Here is a 26,317-nt window from a genome sequence, read left to right as displayed (position 1 = left end):
TTATTAAAATGTAAATAATTACTCAGTAGTTTTTAAAAATGGACTTTATTAGAGAGGGGCCTGTTGAAACAACCCGTCTCTTACTACTTCTAATTTTTTCAAATAAATTCTATCTTACTTTGCAAAAGCAGAATCACGTTTAACCAAAGTTTGTGGGATGTGTAAAGAAACTGGGCTGCCTGAACATTTTTTCTCCTGGAAACACTCAAGTGACTGACTTTGTCTGCCTTTATAAGGGGCTTTATTTGGTTTTTGATAAAGATTATAAAATCTATCCTATCATCAGACAATATATTGCATGCAAATATCCTGGTGTCTTATATGCAAATATTGTCCTTGGAAGGCATGTATTTTAAATATTATGCTTATTTAAAGTAATACGTTTTCATCAAAATGTCAAAGATACAGAAAAGTAGAAAGAAAAGAACATCATTTGTAGAGGAAATTTATTTTTCTTGTCCCCAAGAGTATATAATCACTCTAACATCGTCAATATTTTATAAATTTCTAATATACCTCCTTCTCTTGCTTTGCTCCTACTAGTGTGTTTATGCAAAAAATGGATGTCTTTTTATCAAAACTAAGTTTTTTTGGAAGTAAAGAACTGGAATCATACATGCGACTTATAAATTACCCAACAGCAATGGTGAAAGTTTTGCATACACATGAAAAGTTAAATTGAAGATTGCTTCTTGAAAGACAGTAGTTCCATTGAAGCCTAAAAAGTATTTGAGGCTGGGCGCGGTGGCTCACGCCTGTAATCCCAGCACTTTGGGAGGCCGAGGCAGGTGGATCACGAGGTCAGGAGATCGAGACCATACTGGCTAACACGGTGAAACCCCATCTCTACTAAAAATACAAAAATTAGACAGGGGTGGTGCTGGGCTCCTGTAGTCCCAGCTACTCGGGAGGCTGAGGCAGGAGAAAGGCGTGAACCCGGGAGGCAGAGCTTGCAGTGAGCCGAGATGGCGCCACTGCACTCCAGCCTGGGCGAAAGAGCGAGACTCCATCTCAAAAAAAAAAGTATTTGAACTATATTATATAAAAATATTCTAAACAGTGCTTTCATACACCATTACAGTTTCATTCATTCATAAACAAATTCAGCTTCAAATTGCACATAGACTTTATGATTTCCATCGTTGTAGGGTACCTAACCCTTGTTAACAGACACAGTTCTGTTATAAAGAGCTGCTGGGGACTGAAGTGAAAAATGTTTGCAACAGCGTCAGTGTGCAAAAAAACGTGTGTGTGACTCCAGACATGCACAGATCATGGTCTCTAGCCCTCTGCTTCCCACACCCCATGTCATTCTGGTTAGTAATATGAAGACAGAATTAACGATGATATTACCATCTTTCTGAACTTGTGAAGCAATGTAAGTCTAGAGGCTTTTTAATGTAGTATTCTAGTTAATCTATGCAATTGCTGAGTTTTTGTGTGTTTTCCACACTGCTTGAGAGCAGAAGTGTACATTTGGAAAGCATGAGAGAAGAAGGTGTGAGTGAGATCATGGGGTGCCCCAGAGAAGGCTGTGGCAAGTGACCCTTCAGAAAGGGATAACCCTTCAGCATGGACGTATCCATGTTGAGCCAGCACTTGCCAGGAGCTTCTCTTATCTTTAGTTTGGTGCCATTGAATGAACTGGCATGGTCATTATCCACTCTCCCAGGAATTAAGCACTCACAATTCACTGGTCTCCAGTGCCAGAAGGAGCGGTATGGAGACTGAGATGAGTGACCTGCATTACCAACACATTTCAGTGATAATGGAGCACTGTTTGCAGCTGTGGCTCAGGCATGAGTCCTGCCCGCCCAACCTTTCACCCCCCTCTGAATCAGCAACCACTTCCTCAGCTGTGATATAATCAAATAGAATTGAGAAGCTAAAGCTATGGTGAGGAGCTGGCATGAAAAGAAATCTAATTATTCCCCTCCTGAAGTATAAGAGTATCTGTAATGGTTTTGTTACCGGAAAGGGGTCCGGATCCAGACGCCAAGAGAGGTTCTTGGATCTCGCGCAAGAAAGAATTTGGGGCGAGTCCGTAGAGTAAAGTGAAAGCAAGTTTATTAGGAAAGTTAGGGAAGAAAGAATGGCTACTCCATAGAGCAGCAGCATGGACCACTTAGCTGCTTATACTTGCTATTATTTCTTGATTATATGCTAAATGAGGGGTGGATTATTAGTGAGTTTTCTGGGAAAGGGGTAGACAATTCCTTTAACTAGGATTTCTCTCCTTTTTAGACCCTTTAGGGTAACTTCCTGGCAATGCCATGGCATTTGTAAACTGTCATCATGCTGGTGGGAGTGTCTCTTAGCATGCTAATACATTATAATTAGTATATAATGAGCAGTGGCGATGACCAGAGGTCACTTTAGTTGCCATTTTGGTTTTGGTGGATTTGGGCCGGCTTCTTTACGGCGTCTTTTTATCAGCAAGGTCTTTGTGACCTATACCTTGTGCCGACCTCCTGTCTCATCCTGTGACTTAGAACACCTGACCTCCTGTGAATTTAGCCTAGTAGGTCTCAGCCTCATTTTACACAGCCCCTATTGAAGATGGAGTCACTCTGGATCAAACACCTCTGACAGTTTTAATATTCCAAATCTGAACCATGACTACATTTTCTCCCTGCATTAGCAAGCTTTCTTGAAGACATGGGAGATATACAATTCTTGCTTTTAAATGTTGAACATGTTCAGCTTTGTACATTTGCTTTTTGGCATCTAGCAGAAAGTGTTTTATACCAGTTTCTTAGCTCCTGGGAATTCCTTGAGTGTTCACAGTGGAGGAGACTCCTGTAGCTTCCCCTCTTCTCCCTAAGTTCCCTGGCCTTGTACCGTCAAGCAGGGACTGGCAGGACCTGCATTACTGGCCGTGGTTATACAGGTTTAGGGATCTTTGTCATTTCACAGAAAATATATTACACCTAAAATCAACATATTCTTAGACACAATGCAAAAGCCGAACATCACACAAACTGTTTCTTAGTAACTCCAGCACAGTCTGCTTCTTCCAGGATTAGAAGAACCCATGGATTCTATGCCATTAAGTAATTACATTGCATTTAGAGATTTTGCTTTGGCCCGTAATTCCTGTCTTTCCAACATTAGAATCAATCCGCCTGAAAACAGAGGCCAAGGGAGACAAAGCCCGCATCCTTCTCTTCCCTGCCTGCTCCGAGGCTCCTGTGGATTTAAGGAAGGGTGGTCACAGCTGCCCACCCTGGCCTGTCTTCTCCTGCATCCCTCTGATGTGCATGATTGACTGTGTCTCCGTAAACCTTCATGTTGGAGAGTACCTCATCAATGCTACTTTTTTCAATTGTCTTATATTTATGCCTGGCTGTTTTCATAAAAAGCCTATTTCTGTAATTCGTTTCAACGTAGAATTCAATGCTGCTTTCAGTTCCTTCCAAATAACACACTCACACCAAAATGAGTAAACTGCAAGGATTTACTGTACATTTTAAAGGGAAAAGGAAACCATATTTCTATATTGAACCCCTTCCGCAGTGCCCAGCTTATAAATGTCAATTGGCCAGGACTTTTTCTTTCCAAGTCATGTTTTCCGGGTCACCATCTCTAACCTGGGTTCTCCTCTGCCAGGCTCTCACCTGAAGCAGCACCTGCTTCCCAGGCTCAGGAGCTCAAGGCTTCTTCTTCCAGGGTCTTCTGCTGGAAAGACTCAGTCTCTTTAGCATTCATGGAAATATAGTTAATTAGGCCAGTCATGGTGACTCATGCCTGTAATCCTAGCACTTTGGGTGGCCAAGGCAGGCGGATTGTCTGCGCTCAGAAGTTTGAGACCAGCCTAGTCAACATGGCGAAACCCCATCTCTGCTAAAAGTACAAAAAAAAAAAAAAATTATTAGCCAAGTGTGGTGGCATGTGCCTGTAGTCTCAGCTTCTTGAGAGGCTGAGGCAGAAGAATTGCTTGAACCTGGGAGGCAGAGATTGTAGTGAGCCTAGATCACACCACTGTACTCCAGCCTGGGTGACAGAATGAGACTCCACCTCAAAAATAAAATAAAATAAAATAAAGTAAAATAAAATAAAATAGTTAATAGAATGGTCTGAAAATAAACAGAGCTAAAAACACAGAAATATTTTTTTCTCAGTTTGGGTAGGAAAGATGCACATTAAGAGTTTCTTGAGGTTATTTCTGGGCAGGCAAATACATGTTTTGATTGATTTTCCCTTGGTGTCTTCTTCTTTTTAGATGGCATGAATTATATGGCTTCATTGGTTTTCCACATCTAAAAACTCACATTTGTATCAAGAGCTTATAAAATGCATATTCTTTGCAAAGAAGAATAAATGTAAAATTTTGCTTGCAATTCAGTGATATATGTTTTAATTCATTGACTAGTAATGGCTTGTCCAACCTGATTTTTCAACGATGAGAGAGGAATGATTTTGAGATAGAAAATGTCCCTCAGTCACTACATCAAAAAGAAAACTGCTTCACTTAGGTATTACAAGTGAGTCCTACATGCATTCAGATTTATTTTATTATTGTTGTTGTGGTTTTCACATCGACTGTAACACAAATGCAGTAAAGGAACAGCATGTATCTGTAGCTTAGAGCATTTGTGGTGTTGAAGGGTGATCATCAAACCTGTCACAATATGCTTCCGGCTTTTCCCGACAGATGTGCACACATTCGCGCTGCTTCCCACTTTCAGCACCTCAAAGCCCCAGAGGAGGACATTCTGCCTCTGAAGAAACACGGTTGTCTGGCCTGAGAAGTCAATCATTTTGTTGATCACCCTCTATTCCAGGCTGACCTTATTCCTGCTCACTTTTCCACTGGGCTGATTTCAATTTGACTTCACAGCAGTGTGAAATATTTACTAAAAGATAGAGAATGATGACGACAGACAATAGAATTTTTCTCTCGGATGCCGTCTGAAATGTCCGGGTGAAGTGCCAGAGCCAGAGGACTGGTGGGGAGGATGAAGTTACAGAGCACCGTCTGATTTCCACCCACCCCTTCCAAGACATTCCGTGGAGCTGTGACATCTCAATTCCACAGCTTCTCCCTGTCCTACTATCTCAAATCCTTAAAACTGGTCTCCTCACTTTCCAAACTTCTTCCTCTAAAAAACATTTTTCGTCATGTTATCCAGATGCAGGTGTTATTCATTTATTGTCATTTTCCTTGAAAATAGACCACTCTGAAGTTCATGAAGAAAGTTAATAGTGACTTGTGTACAAATGACCTTTGGTGCTGTATTTCTCCTCATTTTGGGAACTTGGAAAGACAGTGATACCCTGTATCTCTCAAAGATACAAATATGTTTGCATAGCTCTCAAATATATTTGTATAGCTCCCAGATATACAAGTGAGAGATGTAATACCTGAAGCCTCTTAGATAAGTGGAACCTTTGCCATGAAAGCAAGTATTTTGTAAGCAATCCAGCATAAGTAGAAAAACTGGCAATAGCTCTTCATTTTGTGGAAGATCCTTGAGATGATTATGGAAGCCTCTATGGGATATCTTTTTTTTTTCTTCATGCCATTATTCAACTCTAACAAAATACTCAGGCATACAAACATGACACAAATAATTTCAAGAAATATTTTGTTATATGGATTGAGCATCCCTAATCTGAATATCCAAAATCCAAAATGCTCCAAAATCTTCTTTGTTTTGAGCACCAACATGACTCCACAAAGGAAAAATTTCACACCTGACTTCATGTGATGGACAAATCACAATAGAAAATGCAGTCAACACTTTGTCTCATGCACAAAATTATTTACAATATTGTGTTTGTATTTTAAAATATAAAATATTGCATATGTATTTTAAAATATAAAATATTGTATTTGTATTTTAAAATATAAAATATTGTATAAAATGGCTGCCCACCAGAACTTCTCCGTGGTGCCAAAGTGCTGCTTCTTGTGCCTGTCTCCAGGCTACATAAATCCATCTGGCTCGTGACCCATTTAAAGGGCAACTTGTTTTATGGGAAACAATTGAGTAGTAGCCAAACCATAACAATTACTGTGTTTCATAAACTAAGTCATCATCTTAACAAGGATAAAGCACGTGTAGAAGGTGTATCAGGCTATGTGTATAAGGCATGTATTAGACATCAATGAATTTCATGTTTAGACTTGGGTCCCATCCCTAAGATATCTCATTATGTTGATGCAAATATTCCAAAATCTAAAAGAATTCAAAACCTGAAACACCAAACATTTCAGATAAAAGATCCTTGACCTGTAGTAGACTATTATAGTTATTCTGTATTTCATTTTTAGCTTGGAGAAGAATGATTCTGATAAAACATTAATTATTTTCCACATCAGTGCTGTTAGAAAGGTAGACACTTTTATTAATTTTGCCTTCTGATAGAAAATATCTCAACACCAAATTGAAACATTGTTTAATCAAAATAATCTGCCAATTTCCATTTTCATGGAACTGCTTCCCCAGCAGCAGTTACCCAAATCATGTCTGTCGTTGGTCTGATTCAACAGAAAATAAATAAATAAAACAGATTCCAGTGTGTTAGAAAAAGCTGTGGGAAGATAGAAGGGTTATTTTAAGAGAAAATGAGTATAAAAGCACATTCTGTTAAAGAACTGTGCATTTAGGATGAAGAAACACAAGGACTGAGGAGGATAGAATCCCAGAGACAGTACCTAAATACTGTCTTTTTCATTGCAGAGGACAAAAACAAAATAAGCAAATTTCGAAGGGCATAACTATTTGCCCTTCGAACCTCTTTGCCAATTGAAGTATTTTTTAATCTTTATCCCACAATCCTTTTGATAAACAGGAATATCTCCTGTAGATGGTAATTTCTGCCATACAACCTGAATAGTTATCTCACCCACACATTGCACTGATACTTAGCTGTCAGTACCCACTATCCAAAGACCATGAGATACACACACGTCATTCCATATACCTGGGTTTTCGCTTGCTGCAACAATGAAGGCCACCCATTTTACAGAACCTAGGAAAGTCTCATCAAGAGAGAACTGGAGGGGCTTGCTATTTTTTCATTTTTTATTTTATTTATTTTTTTCTCAATCTGTCGCCAAGGCTGGAGTGCAGTGGTGTGATCTTGGCTCACTGCAACTTATGCCTCCCAGGGTGAAGCGATTCTCCTGCCTCAGACCCCCGAGTAGCTGGGATTACAGACAGGTGCCACCACGCCCGGCTAATTTTTGTATTTTTAGTAGAGACAGGGGTTTCACCCTGTTGGCCAGGCTGATCTACGAACTCTCGACCTCAAGTGATCCACCCTCCTCGGCCTCCCAAAGTGCTGGGGTTACAGGCTTGAGCCACCGCACCCAGCTGGGGCTTGTTAAGATTGAGATCATCCCAGGTGACTTTAGGGAGGACTAAATGCAACATGATGGCACGTGGAGCAGGTGTTCTCATTAGAAAATCTACCCTCTTAACTATAAACACAGTGCTGTAGAGCAGATCTCCAGGGCATACCCATTTTATGTAACTGAAACTTTACACCCTCTCAACAGTTACTTCCCATTTTCCTGTTCCCCATCCCCCAGTAACTACCACTGTAAATCTCTCTGATTCTATGAGTGCCACTACTTTAGATCTCCCCATAGAAGTAGAATCATAAGGTATTCGTCCTTCTGTGACTGCTTATTTGCTTATTTCACTGAGCACGATGTCCTCAAGGTTCATCTGTGTTATTACAAATAGCAGAATTTCTTCTTTTATCTACTCCATGTTTTCTTTATCTGTTCATCTGATGATGGACATTTAGGTTGTTTGCACATCCAGACTATTTTGAAGAATGCTACAGTGAATGTGAGAGTACCGATTTTTCTTTGGGATCCCGATTTAAATTCCTTTAGATAAGTATACACAAGTGGGATTGCTGGATCTGATGGTAGTTTAAGATTTTTATTACATCACAATGGCCATATTATAACAAATCCCTCATATGGTAGCTTTTCTCATTAGACTCTGAGGCCTGTGAGGACAAGTACACATGGTTAGTCATCTCATTATCACTAGCAGGATGATTAAATGTAATCACCTGAATATCAATCAGTCCTCATAAGGCATTGAGTCTTTTTATGCCATTTTCCTCGTCTGAAGTGAGGACACTGAGATGGTCCTGAGGACGAAGTACAGTTGGGAACGTGCTCCTCAAATCATTCTCTGTAGGGATTGTTGGAGGCTTTATTAACTTCTCTATCTGCACCAGCTCTGCGTGGTCCCAGCTCCTCAAATCATTCTCTATAGCGATTGTTGGAGGCATTATTGAATTCTCTGTCTGCATCAGCTCTCCTTGGTCCCATCTTAAACCCATGTTCCACGCAACGTCCTGGCTTGCTGATGCAGATACAGACAGCTGTGTTCTGTACTTTGCTTCTAGCTGTTCCTCGTACCAGCGACACCCAATGCAGCTCTGTCCCCGAGCCCAGATACGGAAGGAGAATTGGTTCTGAGTTTTCGGCAGGCTCCATCGTCCGATTCGAGTGCAACCCGGGATACCTGCTTCAGGGTTCCACGGCGCTCCACTGCCAGTCCGTGCCCAACGCCTTGGCACAGTGGAATGACACGATCCCCAGCTGTGTGGGTAAGCAGTGTCCCTAAGCGGCGTTCACGGGCACAGGGCTGCCCACCAGAATTGTGTGGTGGTGCCAAAGAGTTACTTCTCATGTTTCTATCCAGGCTACGTGAATCCATCTGGCTCATGACCCATTTAAAGGGCAATTTGTTTCATGGAAAATAATTGAGTTAGTAGCCAAACCCTAAAAATTATTGTGTTTCATAAAACATCTCATCATCTTAACAAGGATAAAGCATGTTTCCCTTCTCCATATTTATGAAGTAGGCCATCAACTCTAAAGTCATGGTTATAGAACATAATCTCGTTTTGGGAAAAAATCATTATCATGTTGATTTGCTATATTACTTGTGTAACGTCCTTTTAATAAATTGGTGCTGATGAATGTTTGAAAATTAATAGGTAAATGCAGGCTGAATAACAATGACCTTGTTAGTTATAGTTTACCTGCTTCATTTTGTGTGGGAAACTCTAGCGCAATCATGATTAGCACTTGAATCGTTTGTACATTTTAAGCGCCTCTTCTCTTGAATTTGCTCATAAATCCCATTAATATCATTTGGAGATGCATGTCTGCATGGAGAAGAGAAGGCTCTGCCAAGGTCCTTAAATTCTAGTAGGTAAATTGTTCTAAACAGAATTCACTTTGGAGATGCCATCATTAGACACCGTCCCTCCTTAGAGAACTTGGATAGATTTATTTATAGACTCAAGATCTATAACTGAGTAGTATAACAGGTAATAATCCATTATTTTGCTAATTTAAAAGAAAATACACTAAATTTTACCTTGGCTAAAAATGCCGTTTAACGTATCATTGTTCGTGTACATTTTCTCTTACTGTCTGGTCACACAGTAAAAGAAAACTGCATGCCACATCGACACTGTCCCAAGGCACTTTGACATATGGTTCTGTCTTTTAGTACCCTGCAGTGGCAATTTCACTCAACGAAGAGGTACAATCCTGTCCCCTGGCTACCCTGAGCCATACGGAAACAACTTGAACTGTATATGGAAGATCATAGTTACGGAGGGCTCGGGGATTCAGGTGAGTCATTGAAGTCCACAGTCTACAACAGGGCTCAGCTGGGGTCCATGGGCTTCCTTCTTTCATTCTTTTGTTCTATCTTTCTTTCCATCTCTCTCTCTCTCCCTCTTTTTCCTTTTATATTGGTTGTTTTAAATACATAGACTATACTCTGTTTCCCTTTTCTTAGTATTTCTACAAAATATTTCTAATCATGTTTCTATATTTTGAATAAATACAATCAGTTTTTTAGAATAAAAACTATCAAAAGTACCATTTCTAGAAATTGTTCTTTTGGCTGGGCGCAGTGGCTCATGCCTGTAATCCCAGCACTTTGGGAGGCCAAGACAGGCGAATCACTTGATGTCACAGGAGTTCAAGACTAGCCTGGCCAACATGGTAAAACCCTGTCTCTACTAAAAATACAAAAACTAGCCAGGCATGGTAGTATACACCTGTAATCCTAGCTGCTAGGGAGGCTGAGGCAGGGGAATTGCTTGAACCCGGGAGGCAGAGGTTGCAGTGAGCCAAGATTGCACCATTGCACTCAAGCCTGGGTGACAGCAAGACTGCATCTCAAAAAAAAAAAAAAAGAAAAACAAAAAGAAATTGTTCTTTCATGGTTTGTTTTTTTAAATTTTGCCATATATATATATAGAGATGATTTTCATGATTAAGATATATATATATAATATTATGGCATTGGAGGCATTATTAAGGTGTATATATATATATATACACCTTAATCATGGAAAACCTCAATACCCCATCTAATTAGACTAATTGTGTTAAGCCAAAAATAAATATTAACTTAATGTCATGGTTTGGTAGATTCAAGTGATCAGTTTTGCCACGGAGCAGAACTGGGACTCCCTTGAGATCCACGATGGTGGGGATGTGACCGCACCCAGACTGGGAAGCTTCTCAGGTAAGATGGAGTCAATTTCCTCACCTTTGTGACTCAAAATCTGCAAATACCAAGAAAACAACATAAATACCAACAAACACTCCACATAGACATTTTCCTACGCAATTCTTCTGTCTCCATAATGGTTCCTCTAGTGCTGAGTCTTAGAGTAAGACCATCAAGAGACAGGTGAGTAAAAACAAAGCTGTGTTCTCCACGAGCAGGAGACCAATCTAAAAGTGTCAGGTAGCACAGCTTTGATGTGTGGCAGGTCTCAGGCTGGCAGCAGAAGCCAGGAATAATAATGTGAGGTAGCGAAGAGGCAGAGATTAGAAAACGGTTCTCAACTCTTAAAATGCACAGCCTGACATTAAGCAATCTGGGAAAATTACACTGAGCATGTGGGCTCAGCTAGTCCTGAGATTCTACCATACTCATATGTAGCCAGACATGAAATTGTAGTCCACTGCAAGTCCACCCTCTGTTACCCTTTCTTGCACCTCCAACTCTCACGAATGCGCCCACCTTGAAGATTCTGCTTTCCAAATGCCCTGCAAGTCTTCCCTTCCCATTGCCCTGGAGCGTTATTCAGATCTCAATTTTGCTTTTGTTTAACAGGATATCCTGCCTCCAGATGCATGACACCGCTCTCTTTCACTTTGCTTTGTAATAGCATTACATCGTAATAGCATTAGGACTCAAACTTCATGAGCAGTGATGATGATCAATATTGCCATTATCTCCCTGGTTATCACTGTCCTCACAATTGCCCACACTTCCTGAGCCTTTACTTTGCCAGTTATGAACGTGTGTTAACATGAATGGTTAATTTTATCTTGAATATGGCCAGGCGCGGTGGCTCATACCTGTAATCCTGGCACTTTGGGAGGCCGAGGTGGGTGGATCACCTGAGGTCAGGGGTTCGAGACCAGCCTGGCCAACATGGCGAAACCCCGTCTCTACTAAAATTACAAAAACTAACCAATATGACAGCACCAACTAAGTTCTAAGGGATTATTGTTGTCTCTGTTTTACCAATGAAGAATAAAGATTAGGTACTAGAGAATTGTCCAAGATGACACAGAAAAAGTACTATTTTCCATGAGTCCCTTCTTGCTTGCAGTGGCTGATTCCTTCTATCCCTTTGGTGTGAATTCTGTCAGCTGTTTACTGTAAAGGGAGGCTGTAATATATATTTTTTCTTAACTGTGAATATTTCTTCCCTAAACATTTCCATTCTACTTTTACTCAATAGGTTAAAAAAAATAAAGAAAATAGAGAGTGCACTGGCCATTCACAGTGTCTGATACAACTTCCATTTTATCACTTCAAATGGTTCAAAGATCTTATCTGTGGTTCTCAGCAAATAAAACCATATTTTTATTTGGGCACGGCCATTTAAGGTGTTGGGAATAAAGTGCCAGTCTATCATCTTGTTGTTATTTGTCACTCACATCCATGTTTGCCTGCCTGTGTACTATTTATACTTTTCGGAACTTTTATTTCAAATAGCCCACTGCTGTCCTTAAAAGCTAGAACTCAAGGCCCATCTCCACTAGGAAATCCCTCTTTCTTCCCCTGACCACATAGCTGTTGCAATAGTTTAGTTTAGCACATGATTTCTTAAAGTACCTGCTAGATATCAGACACTGTGTTTGTTGTTAATAATAAAAGATAAGGCCTCTCTCATTAAAAACATCAACAACAACAACAACACAAGTTAAAATCTACACAGATGCCAACACTTAATGTAATTATATAAATAATATTAGGTAAATAGACAGCATTACAGGTAGGTGATGGATGTTACAGGAGGGAAAAAAAGTCACACTTTTTTTTTTTAAGGTTTAAGAGGAAAAAAAGCTACCTGGGAAAAATTAAAATATCCTAACAGATTAGTGAAATATAGCTAGACAAATCAGAGAAAGAGAGACAGGAAATCCTTCAGGTCACAGGAGCCACGCAGTCTGTGTCCGTTTCTCTACACTCAGATATTGAATTGTGTTGGTCATTTTTAAGTAAAGTGTTCTTTTAGTTTCTAGAGATTTAAGTTTCTTCAGAATCTATATTAATCTCTGAGTGTCATGCACAATTCCTAGCACCTACCACACAGTTTATGAATTCAGTTGGTAAAACCTGCTTACAAAATATGTGTTTTGCCACTTTTTGTCTAAGGATCAAATCTTATCATTCACATATATTTGGATTTATCAACTGCTCTACAGCAACCTCATATTAAGCCTTCCCTTGAGTAACACAAGTGAACTTAGCTTCAGATGTGTAATAATCTCATATATCCTAATTAATATTAGAAATAGGTTAATTTTTCAAAAGAGAGTATTTAGTATTGAATTAAGTTTTTAACCTAATGTTCTCAGTCATGAATCTGTGACAGAACACATTTTACACACAAATGTAGGCATTACCAGCAGAAAGCAGGAGACGGCAAAATTAAGACAGCTGCATGATGGATTAGCCAAAGTTAGCAGGGAAATGCCTTACTAATAATAATGAAAAAAAGAAGTGACCACGTTGCCTCTGTATGCATGAAAAATAACAACAGTCTCATTTTTATTAATTTCAGTTTTTGGAGTTAGCCAGGAGAAAATTTGAAAAAGTATGTTTGACATAAATACCACTGCAATGCAATTCTGATACTAATTTCCTGGAGTTAGCACGGAGTTTGTGCACTTCATGCTTCTGCACAGGACTCCCCTCTGACATCAGCTGCAAGCCCTCCGGCCTCCCAGGCCACCTGCACTCTGACCAACTGGCTACAAATTTAGGGGGTCCATGGTCCCTTCAGTTTTTGATAGTTCCCTAGAGTACCTCACAGAACTTGAGAAAGCGATGGACTTATACATGTGATTAAGACTATATTATAAAGGAGACAAACCAGGGCCGGCCAAATGAAGAGACTCATAGGGTGACATCTGGGAAGGTCCCAAACAGGAAGCCTCTGTGTCCTCAGGAACTTCCAGCACATTGAAGTGCATTGTCACCTGAGCTTTGGTGCCAGAGTTTTTACAGGGTTTTGCTTACACAGGCAAGATTGATTGAATTATTGGCTACAGGGTTGAACTTAACCTCCAGCTCCCTTCCCTGCCCAGAGGTTGGGAGGTTGGGCTGATATCACATGGCTCAAAGCCTTGACCCTCTAATCCTATTATTGATCTTTCCAGCATGCCCAGCCCCCTTCCTGAGTTACCATAATCATCATCATCACAATCACCATAAACAGTGTGGTGTGAGAAGCTCCTCCATGGACCGCAAAGACACTCCTGCCACCTGGGAAATTCCAAGGGCTTAGAGTTTGCCTCCTGGATATCAGGGATAAAGACCAGAAAAATTCTTTGTTATACAACAACTATATATCAATGATGTGAGCAGAATTTATACTTTTTTTTTCTTTTTCATATTTCTGAGATGTAACATATACAAGGAATAAAAATACTTATGATAAAATACTGAGAAAATACAGGTTAAAATACAGGTGTTAGCCTTATAACCTTTTAATCTTTTCTCATAATATTTGATTCTCATCACAATATTTTAGGATATGTGTTGGCTTCAGTGGTTGTGGTGGCTCATGTCTGCAATCCCAGCACTTTAGGAGGCCAAGATGGGAGAAATGCTTGAGCCCAGGAGTTTGAGAACAGCCTGGGCAACATAACAAAACACTATCTCTACAAAAGACTTTTTTTTTTTTAAGTTGGCCAAGCACGCACCTGTAGTCCCAGCTACTTGGGAGGCTGAGGTGGGAGAATTGCCTGAATCCAGGAGGCAGAGGCTGCAGTGAGCCAAGATCGTGCCACTGCACTCCAGCCTGGGCAACAGAGTGAGATTCTATCTTAAAAAAAAAAAATTGTCTCATACAAATAGTTATGAAATATTTAGTTTGTTGCTTTCAATTTCCTTAGTAAAAAGAATTCAAAGATGCAAATGTTTTAGAAATCTAAGTTAAATAAAATATGAATGGACAAATGACACTACTATCAAATAAAAAAATTTAATAACTATTATATGAAGATATATATCCAGTTTAAAATAATGTGATTAGGTCTAACAACATAAAATACCATTGTTTTCTGTAATAAATCTATAAGAGAGTCAGACTGATAAAATGTTTTCATATTCACTTAAATTGAATTTTTTATATCTAAAACTAATTCTATTAAAGAATATACATATAGGTACAATATCGCAAGTGCACATGTTCTGAAGTTAAACAGACCACTCACTTTTCATGGTTTAACATTTAAGCATTTATATAGTTTTGAGAGGCCTTGGAGATGTCTGATATATGAGTGGTTTATAGTTGTTCTAAGATGTTTTCACATTTTAAGACAATGGTGTTTTTGTGAACGAGCCTTATCAACCACCCATCATCCTCGTCTCAGCTGCTTTCTGTCCTTGTCCCCTATGCATATTGTGGGGAAAATATGAGAAGAACCATGTTCACAAATTAGGAATGTTTTTCTTTAGGGTTGTGGCCATTGTGAATATCAAGTCCATTTGTATATTCACTCGGAAAGAATAATCAAGAAGACTTCCTAATTTAACTCTGATATAATGGTCGATGTTCTGAAGTGGCAGTAGAGAAGGGAACACTCATGCTCTGTATCTCTCCTGCGCAGTTTAGTCTGGAAACATCTGGCCCCTCTAGCTTTCACTTGCTGCTCCCCAGGTGAAGAGGAATGAGTGCTCTGGCTGGTGAGGGCCAACCAGAATGAAGGGATGATACGTTCATCTAGTTGTGTGTCTAAAGATTGTCTTTACTCAGTCACTGAGTAAATCATTATAATCACATATATATTATATATATAATTATATGTATAATCTATGACATATATAATATATGATATATAATATATGATATATGATATAATATATGACACATATATGATATATATGATATATGATATATAAATATATATGAAAATATATATTTATATATCATATATCATATAATATATAATTATGTCATAATTTATATGACATGTATTATATATTCATGTATATTATATATTATTATATAACATATTATTATGTATTAATATATAATATGTAGTATATTTATATATTATTTATTATATATGTTTTGTTTTTTCTTTAATGAGACAGAATTTCTCTCTTGTTGCCCAAGTTGGAGTGTAACGGCATGATCTCGGCTCACTGCAACCTCCGCCTTCTGGGTTCAAGCGATTCTCCTGCTTCAGCCTCCCAAGTAGCTGGTATTACAGGCATGTGCTACACGCCCAGCTAATTTTGTGTTTTTAGTAGAGACAGGGTTTCTCCATGTTGGTCAGGTTGGTTTCGAACTCCTGACCTCAGGTGATCCACTTGCCTCTGCCTCCCAAAGTGCTGGGATTACAGGCATGAACCACTGTGCCTGGCCTAAAATCATTATTTCTAGTCTCTCTTTTGCCTCTATTCTCCTAATAATAGCCAAAGCAGACCCGTTGTTCTCTTTCCTTATGTTTCAGCTGAGACCAGGTATCTAAGAGGGGTTTCCTTCCTTCTTTGCCTCTGCCACCTTTCAGGTCACAATTTTTGGAGGTTGACTTTATAGTTCTGCTGTTCTCTCTCAATACCTCATTCCTTTCCTGTGTACCACAAGTCATAAGGCCCAAGGTCTAATGACGAAAATAGCAAAGGAAACAGTGGTCTCAGGCTTCATGTGTTCACCCCACACAAGTTTTCCAAAGCCCAGCCTCCTTTTCTTTTGAGGGCTACATGGCATTTGTCCCAATTTAGAAAGCATAACTTCCTTTTCCTTGTGGCTGTGCATCTTTTCTTTATTTACTCTGGGCCAGGCTTCTGGAAGTGTGAAGAATAAGTGGCTCTTTTGGCACAAACAGGATTTGCTTATAGTTTGTGTTAACATTGTCAGGGGTGGAATGAATGTGAAAATGGAAATGACAAAGGCTAGGATGGGCCTGTTTGCACTGGATTTGAATTAGGGATATTGGGGTGAACACATGGTTTGAATTAGGGATATTGGGGCAAATGCATGGTTTTAGTATATATATAGCTATAGACACAAATATAGTGTATATGTGTGTATGTACATATTTTATTTTCTACCTCTGTCTTTTGAGAGGTATGAAACAACAGCCCAGTAGCACCCAAATTCTGCTTTCTAACTACCCTTCTAAACACCATTCTCCCATTAAAGGAACCAGCACTTCTTGGATAAATACTGACTACAAAGCTGTGGTAGGAATAAATCGAGATAAACCATTTGGTATGAAATAGACCTTTATGACCTGCATGGCAGCTCACGCATATCCCAGCACATTGGGAAGCCAAGGCGGAAGGATGACTTGAGGCCAGGGGTTTGAGACTAGTCTCAGCAACATAGCAAGACCTCGTCTCTATAAAAAACTGAAAAAATGAGCCAGGCCTGGTGGCATGCATCTGTAGTCCCAGCTACCCAGGAGGCTGATGTGGGAGGATGTCTTGAGCCCAAGAGTTCAAGGCTGTAGTGAGCTGTGAACGCACCACTGCACTCCAGCCTGGGTGACTGAGTGAGACCTGTCTCTAAAAAAACAACGACGACAACAAAAATAGAAATTTATAACTTTATAATGACAAAATTAGATTAGTGAATTAATAAAATGAATGAAAATTAAAGCTTTCCGTGGCTGAAGAATACCAGCTCATAAGTGGAGAAGGGTGAATGTCATCGTCAGGCAGTCCTTCTCATGATGGTCTCAGGCTGGAACGTCAGGACACATCAAGCTAGTGGGTGAAGTGTTGATGAGAAACAGGATAGACTGGATTAAGAAAATGTGGCACATATACACCATGGAATACTATGCAGCCATAAAAAATGATGAGTTCATGTCCTTTGTAGGGACATGGATGAAATTGGAAATCATCATTCTCAGTAAACTATCTCAAGGGCAAAAAACCAAACACCGCATGTTCTCACTCACAGGTGGGAATTGAACAGTGAGAACACATGGACACAGGAAGGGGAACTGTGAGAACACATGGACACACTCTGGGGACTGTTGTGGGGTGGGGGGAGGGGGGAGGGATAGCATTAGGAGATATACCTAATGCTAAATGACGAGTTATTGGGTGCAGCACACCAGCATGGCACATGTATACATATGTAACTAACCCGCACATTGTGGACATGTAACCTAAAACTTAAAGTATAATAATAATAAAATAAAAATAAAAAAGAGAAACAGGACTCTCTCATCATCCCTGTGCCTCTCCCCCGTGAATCCTAAGTCATGACAAGGAGTAAAAAGTCACCTTCAACTTGGAGGGGTCTGACAGACACCTCTCTCACCAAGTGATACAAGATCTTCAAGAATGGGCTGTTGTATGCATTGGTATACAGAGAAACTGACTCTCAAAAAGAAGAAGGAGAAGGGGGAAGGAGGAAGGAAGAAGGGAGAAGGAGGAGGAAGGAGGAAGGAGGAAGAAGAAAGGAGGAAGGAAGAAAGAGCAGCAGCAGCAGATTGAATTATTGTGTCACGTTGCAATTGCTGTGGCGTAAATACTCCCAGCACAGCTGATGGCAAGCGGCTGATATGAATTCACAGTCGTGCTGAGCGGTGTCAGGAAGTGATGCTGGAATCAGCATCTGTGAACCCACATGGGGCCGGCCCCCTCCCACCACAGGGAGCTCAGCAGTAAGAAGCCCTCGGAAGAATGCAGCACCCCACTTTCTATTCTTGCCCCAAATGCATGGCCTCATATAATCACACAGAGCATCAGACAAACGCAAATTAAAAAAAAAAAATCCCACAAAAGAACTTGCTTATTATTTTTTTCCAAAAGTGTTAAGTTCACGAAAGACAGGGAAAGACCAGAGAACTCTTCCAGACTAAAGAAAATGGAGGGTTTAACACAGGATGCCCTGAGTGATTCCAGTAGAGTCCTGTCCTCTCCAAGCCCTGAGGGCAGATGGATGGAATTTAAAGGAGGTCAGCGGATGGCATGTCATATCTATGTTACATTTTTGATTTAGAGAACTGCTTTGTTTTAAAAAAAGTGGACAATGGTTTTTTTTATGAGAAATGAGTCATCATGCTTGTAACTTGCTCTTAAATCATTTAGAATAAAATAATTTTACACATACACATATAGACATAACAATTCTATCTATAGAGAGATAGTGGATGTTTCAGTTTTATTATACTACATTTGCAACTTTTCTTTAAGTTAGAAATTATTTCTAAAGTTTTAGAATGGATTTTTAAGAAACATTTTATATGGAGAAATGACAAGTCAGCCATAAAGTTTGAATGTGTTAAAGCGTTATCAATATTTAAACTTTTTTGTAATCATAATATTTTAAAAATGTTTATAAAGGAGATATTAAACCATTTAAAACGTTAGTTATTGAATAAAAACAAGAGTGAGTAGTCGTAAGAGGTACATATTTCAGAAAAAATGATTGATATCAATCATTTAAACTTTTTTTGTAATTACGATATTTTAAAAATGTTTATAAAGGAGATATTAAAACATTTAAAAAGTTAGTTATTGAATAAAAACAAGAGTGAGTAGTTGTAAGAGGCACATATTTCAGAAAAAATTATTGATATCAATCATTCAATGTTTTAGTATTTTATTTCCATTTGGAGAAGCATATGTATGTAGGTCTTTTATTGCAAGCCACTTAACATCATTTTTTGGAAATAGGTTATAAATTATAAATGAATAAAATAGAACAAAATACATACAATTTTGTGGCTGACAATGTTAAAGAGAGGTAAATATCACCATGCTGAGAGGAGAACCTCCAGGGACTATCATTTGATTTCTTTTTCCTCTGTTATGTATTGTTCTATCTGGGCCACAGTAAAACTATATGATCAAAAACATTCTGCCTATGGCATCCTTTTAAAAAATCACTCCCTTGAATTTTGTGCAGGGGCATAAGCTCCTTCTGATAGGCCATTCTGAGAAGATCCCAGCATTGAAGCCACTGCAGGAAAGTGCCCTCTGCAGCCGTGCCTGGGTGCCCAGCCCAACATCCCAGCCTCCCCTGGGTGCTCCCAGCCTCCCCTGGCTGGAGGGTTCCCGCTTCTCCTGTGTGCCTCCAGGGCACCAAGATCTCACATTATTCATAGGATAGCAAATGATTCTCTTCCATAACAGGAGTGCAAACAGGGCTGTCATTCATGGACCTGCTTGCTGAATTAACAGTCACTGTTAGAGGGGCCTGATGATTCACAAAGCATGTTCAAATGCACAGCTCACTTATTACACACACACAAGAAACTTGTGATCATCTTTCCTTTATAGAACTGGAACATGCCACAGCATTTTCAGTGACTTGGAGGGACAGAAGTAAATGGCATCAGAAGTAGGTTTTCCTCCAGACATCATATGTTCTCACAGATATGTGTGAGCTAAGCTATGAGGACACAAAGGCATAAGAATGATAAAATGGACTTTCGGGACTTGGAGGGAAGAGTGGGAGGGGGGCAAGGGATAAAAGACAACAAATAAGGTGCAGCGTATACTGCTCAGGTGATGGGTGCACCGACATCTCACAAATCACCACTAAAGAGCTTATTCATGTAACCATATACCACCTGCACCCCAATAACTTATGGAAAATTTTTTAAAACAAGAAGTAGATTTTTCTGATGCCACTGTAATACGTCCAGAGAAGATGAACAAAAAAGTCAAACAGGCTGGGCACGGTGGCTCACGTCTGTAATCCCAGCATTTTGGGAAGCTGAGGAGGGCGGATCACAAGGTCAGGAGATTGAGACCATCCTGGCCAACATGGTGAAACCCCATCTCTACTAAAAATACAATAGTTAGCCGGGCGTGGTGGCACATGACTGTAATCCCAGCTACTCAGGAGGCTGAGGCAGAAGAATCACTTGAACCAGGGAGTCAGAGGTTGCAGTGAGCCAAGATCACGACACTGCACTCCAGCCTGGTGACAGAGTGAGACTCCGTCTCAAAAAAAAAGGTCAAACAATGTGTATGGAATACCTGTATGGGAGATGACTATGCTGGGGGCTGGAGGACATTAAATAAATTTTAAAATGTAAAAGCTGGTGTCTCATATCCCAATGAGGGTACAATTGAAAAAACTGTACCAAGCATGAAACATTGTATGAGAAGTGAAACTGAGCTGATGATCCTGTCATTGGTAGGTGGAAAGTGGAGAAGAAACATATTTTTAAAAGGATTTATAGTTAGTTAAATTGATTTAATGGGGTGGAAAAAGTAACTGATTATACATGTAAAACAGTCAAAAAGTAGTGCAGATGATATAATGAAAATTTATTTGGATAAATTAGATCTATAGTAATATATTGTTCTTTCTACAAATATTATCCAAAAATACAAAAGTAATGCAATAGTGAGAGGACAACAAACATCATGGAAATTGAATAAAACAGGTAAAAAATCAATGTTTTAGTGGATGTCCCTTCATAGTAAAAAGGGCTCTGAGTTGGGCCAATGAGCAGGTGCAGCTGACACTCCTGCCGCTTCTTGCTTCCTTCATCCTCCCTCACTGGTCTCTCTCCAAGGCTTTGGGTGTGCCCTGTTTTCAGCTGCACAACCAACACTTCGCTTCTTGTAGAGGCTGTGGAAAGGAGAGAAGGTATAGTTTAGGCAGATTAATTTTCTCTTTGGAAACACACCAGGTTATTCGCTTTGCAACCACCCCTCATCTTTCCTCCATTACCTGTTACATAGTTTACAGTAACTCCTCTTCATCATGTTTGTGCTGATCAGCAAGGAGAAGTTTATAGTTTGTTACCCCATGACTTTTTAGTTAAAAATATTATGTATATATCTATTTATTATGTATCTACTTATCTGTCTGCCTGTCTATGAAATCAACATCAAAAAGCAAGAGAGTTATATCGGCAAACACTTCATAAGTGTTTATCATTCAACACACACAGTGCTCTTACAGTGAATTACGCACTAGGGATTCAGGCTTAAAATGACCCCACCTCTCAGAGAAAATACCCACCTTGGCAGCCAGGGAAAACAGATGGAGGAATAGACCCCAAATCTCAGGCAGGATCTCTACCTTCACAAGGCTCTAAGAGTGTGCACACACACAAACACACATGCACGCCATTAGTAAGGAGAACATGTGGAGTTCTCTTTTCTCTCCTTTCTCACTGTTCTTCTTCCAACATATTGCAGTAGCAGCTTCAGTACTGATTGGCCAAAGTTTACTCCTTAAGGCACATGTTTATACTATGGTGAACCTTTGTAAGCCCAACAGAAGATTGTTAGCCCAAGACCAAGAAGTCCTTACTGTGTCTTTAGATTATACCTGACAAAAACTGCCTTTGCATTTGTAGCAGTGTATTTTACTGGGACCTTATTTCATCTCATTCCACTGGTATTTTTCCAAGCCTCATTCCAGGAGAGAGCCAGGTGTTCATACCTTGGGTCTAAAAGCAACAGGTGTTCATACCTGTGGGTAGACCCCCTCCTGGATTTAGTCTTTCAAAAGGCTGAGCTTTGGAAAGCAGAGAGGACAGTGGTGAAGGCGGATGTTGAAGGAGTTGAAGTGACTGACAAGAGGAAAGTGATGGCATTTCCCAGGCCTGGGTGTCCTCTAGGAAATTAAGATATAATTGAATTCCTTGCAGGACCACAGGGATGTGACTGGACCTTGAAAACAAAGTGGTAGCCTGATGCACTTAGGCTAGATTTTGGACCGGGGACGTGTCAAAGAGCATTCTATCAAAGGTGTGCACAAAAACATGAAACTGCTAAAATTCAAGGGTCTGGATGAGGTTGGAGAATGAGCTTATGTGAAGTAAGGAGTCAAGGACCCAAAAGTCTGAGACTATTGGCTGTCCTGAGGCAGGAAAGGAATCCCCAGCCATGGTAAAGATTAAATTTCCCCATCTCCATAGGATGAGTTCTCAAAGCACGGTATAGATCAAGAAGTTGACCTAAAATTTTATTAAAAGACACATCGTATGCCCATGTATAGAAATAAAATGTGCAAGCGTTATTTAATTGTAAGCAGATTATTTTGTGTGAAGAACAAATGCGTAAGAAGAAGGCAAATATCCATTTTGAAGTTCAATTGATGGCTATTTCATTAGCCCAGGCAGGAGATGAATGTGGTAAGAGCAGAACGGAAGACAGATTAAAGCTGTAACAGTCATATTGTGCATGGCACCGTTGGTCTGCTCGTTGCCTTTAAGGATTTGATGAGGTTCAAGTCTTTCAGGCTCTGTCCTAATCAGGGAAGGTTCTGCTTTGCATGAAGTCAGAGAATAACTAGTATGTTTGGAAAATGGGTTAGTAGTTTATCTGGCTGATAAACACATGTTTATTGAATGAGTGAGCAGCTTAGTTTAGGAAATAAGTGGTTATATTTGAATGAATAGAAATAGGAAAGTCAAAGTGAATCAATCAAAGGAGAAGGAATGAACATGCCAGGCCTATGATATGGAGCATCTTGAAGCAAGAAAAAATGATTCTGAAAACCAAGTAACGATAAGAAGCTAGAAAAGCAAGCAGCAGTCAGAGCATGTAGGGTCTTTGGGCCAAATCAAGGAGTGTGAAATTTGGTCCTAAGATGATCAGGAATCTATGAGAATTTTAACATGTCTCATCATATATACATTTGTAAAGTTCTTTCTGACTGCTGAATGGAGAATGCATTGTATTAGGAAAAGATCAGGCTCAAAAAAACAAGTTAGAAGATTATTGCACTAATTCTGGTTAACATAAGGCTGCCTGCACCGGGGTGATTGTTGTGAAGATAATATGAAGTAAGTGAAATAATTTGGGAAAATATTTAGAATGCTCGCCAGTTAGGGCCTGATGACTGATTGGAGGGCAGTCTGGGGTCATGCAGAAGGAGGAAGCTTTGAATGTGATGACGTGGATGGGTGCCGATGGTATTGTTAAGAAACAGTAGAGACCTACTCCATGTTTCAGGGATAGATAGATTAGGTGTTAGAGACCTACTCGATGTTTCAGGGATAGATAGATTAGGCGTTCAGTTCGTGACGTGGATGGGGGCCGATGGTATTGTTAAGAAACAGTAGAGACCTACTCCATGTTTCAGGGATAGATAGACTAGGCGTTAGAGTCCTACTCGATGTTTCAGGGATAGATAGACTAGGCGTTCAGTTCGTGACGTGGATGGGGGCCGATGGTATTGTTAAGAAACATTAGCGACCTACTCGATGTTTCAGGGATAGATAGATTAGGCGTTCAGTTCGTGACGTGGATGGGTGCCGATGGTATTGTTAAGAAACATTAGCGACCTACTCGATGTTTCAGGGATAGATAGATTAGGCGTTCAGTTCGTGACGTGGATGGGTGCCGATGGTATTGTTAAGAAACATTAGAGACCTACTCGATGTTTCAGGGATAGATAGACTAGGCGTTAGAGTCCTACTCGATGTTTCAGGGATAGATAGATTAGGCGTTCAGTTCTACACACATCGTGTTTAAAAAGCCTCTTATAGGCCAGGCGCAGCGGCTCAGGCTCAGGCCTGTAATTCCAGCGCTTCGGGAGGCTGAGGCGGGCAGATCACGAGGACAGGAGATTGAGACCATCCTGGCTAACACGGTGAAACCCCTTCTCTACTAACAATACACACACACACACACCCCTTCTTATAAAGACACACACACACCTTATAAAGAGACACACATACACCCCTTCCTATAAAGAGACACACACACACACACACACACCTTCTTATAAAGAGACAGCCAGAGTCCTTGCCTGGGGTCATTGGTCTGATCACATCTCTCGGGGGCGGGGTGCAGTGGCTCACAGCTGTAATCCCAGCACTTTGGGAGGCCGAGGCAAGCAGATCACTTGAGGTCAAGAGTTCGAGACCAGCCTGGCCAACATGGTGAAACCCCAACTCTACTAAAAATACAAAAGTTAGCAGGACATGGTGGAGCATGCCTGTAATCTCAGCTACTTGGGAAGCTGAGGCAGGAGAATCACTTGAACCTGGGAGGCGGAGGTTGCAGTGAGCCAAGATTGCGCCATTACACTCCAGCCTGGGTGACAGAGCGAGACTCCCTCTAAAAAAATAAAATCTGTTGGGGAATATTGGATCGTTTAAGTAGTGAGCTAAGGATGATAGACAATCTTTTCAATAATGTTCATCTGTTTTGAATAATTATCAACTTATTTCTTTGCTTTGTTATTTAAATTATCATTTCTCCCTTTATACACCAGTACTTGAACAATTTGTCTATACTGTGGTGATTTTTACACAATGGATATTTCTTTGACATCGAGTATGTATACACTTCTAATTTAGAGAATGATTTTACTAGAGTATTGAACATACGCACATCAGGAAAAAAGTGACCTAAACTTGTCTATTATTTTTCCATATTATGATACATTCCACCAAAATGTCTCAAACTTCTGAGTGATGAACGATTTTCTTTTCCTCAGCACCTGCCAGCATTACTTCTTTCTTACCCTGGTCCTCGTTACCTGTATTGCACTTTCCAATTGGTTAGTTACTGTGATGCAGGCTAGAACATTTTAAGTGAAGAGATCATTCTAAGTAAAGAAAATGTTAGTTACTGTGATGCAGGCTAGAACATTTAAGTAAAGAAATCACTATGTCAAAATAGCCCTTTTCATGCATCTTTAGTTGAAATCATCAACAGATCCAGGGGGAACGTTACTCAGCATGAGTCACATAGGGATCAGGAAGAACATATATACATGATCAAAAGCAATGTCTTCTGAAGGATATCTCAGATCAGTATCCACCTGGTCCGACTGCTCCCTCAACCCTCATTACACTTGGCTGTTGAACTTTTCTTTCCTCTCTGTTCATGTCAAGTAAAAAAATAAATTTAATAAGCAGAAGATTACATGGATAAAATAATGCAAAAAAACCTCATGGTACAATAGGAGTTTTTGTACAATAGAAAGCACAAGAGAAAGGTGTCACATCGACTTGAGCAGGTCAGAGCAGACAATGGGTAACTTTTTATTGGACCTAGAAAAATAGAATGGCTGAATACGTAATAAAACCAATACTCAGATTAAATATGTGGCAATCAGACAAACTATAGGTATTTGTAAGCCTAATAAGTATCCTCATATGTTTTATATTTAGAAAAGTGAATGTATTTGTAGTGTTAAAATTCTATCTGTATTGTTTCTTACAGGCACCACGGTACCAGCGCTGCTGAACAGTACTTCCAACCAACTCTACCTGCATTTCCAATCTGACATTAGTGTGGCAGCTGCTGGTTTCCACCTGGAATACAAAAGTAAGGTCAACTCTTTCTGCATACAGCTTCCACTGTTATACTAGGTCATTTTTTTAAAGAAAAAATAAATCATGCTCTTATTAAACAGTGAAATATTATTGTTCTAAAACTGTGTAAGACTTGCATGAAATTTAGTCTTATGAAATCTGGCTCTATGAAATACATAAGCCAGTTGCGGTGACTCATGCCTATAATCCAACCATGTTGGCAGGAAGAGGTGGGCGGATCACCAGAGATCAGGTGTTCAAGACCAGCCTGTCCAACATGGAGAAACCCCATCTCTACTAAAAAATAATAATAATGCAAAAAAAAATTAGCTGGGCATGGTGACGGGCACCTGTAATCCCAGCTACCTAAGAGGCTGAGGCAGGAGAATCACCTGGGAGGCAGAGGTTGCCATGAGCCAAGATTGCACCACTGCACTCCAGCCTGGGTGACAGTGAGATGCCGTTTCAAAAACAAACAAACAAAAGAAATATACATTATGAGAGACAAATTAATGGGTAAATGTATAAGTTCAAATCTCGAGTAATTAGATATAACTGCTATAATTTCAGGTC

At 39.8% G+C, this 26,317-nt stretch overlaps 1 protein-coding gene across 1 annotated transcript in view; it reads left to right on the top strand.

Moving 5' to 3' along the window:
* Positions 1–26,317, top strand: part of CSMD1 (CUB and Sushi multiple domains 1) — a 2,063,616-nt gene that overhangs the window by 1,799,020 nt on the left and 238,279 nt on the right. Inside the window, exons 34-37 of the mRNA XM_024251429.3 lie at positions 8,380–8,583; positions 9,498–9,622; positions 10,433–10,529; positions 25,653–25,757. Of these exons, the coding sequence (XP_024107197.3) occupies positions 8,380–8,583; positions 9,498–9,622; positions 10,433–10,529; positions 25,653–25,757 (531 nt within the window). The remainder of the gene's footprint in view (positions 1–8,379; positions 8,584–9,497; positions 9,623–10,432; positions 10,530–25,652; positions 25,758–26,317) is intronic.

The sequence above is a fragment of the Pongo abelii genome, chromosome 7 (assembly GCF_028885655.2).
Source record: "Pongo abelii isolate AG06213 chromosome 7, NHGRI_mPonAbe1-v2.0_pri, whole genome shotgun sequence".
NCBI lineage: Eukaryota > Metazoa > Chordata > Mammalia > Primates > Hominidae > Pongo > Pongo abelii.
This window is presented reverse-complemented; position numbering and strand designations above follow the sequence as displayed.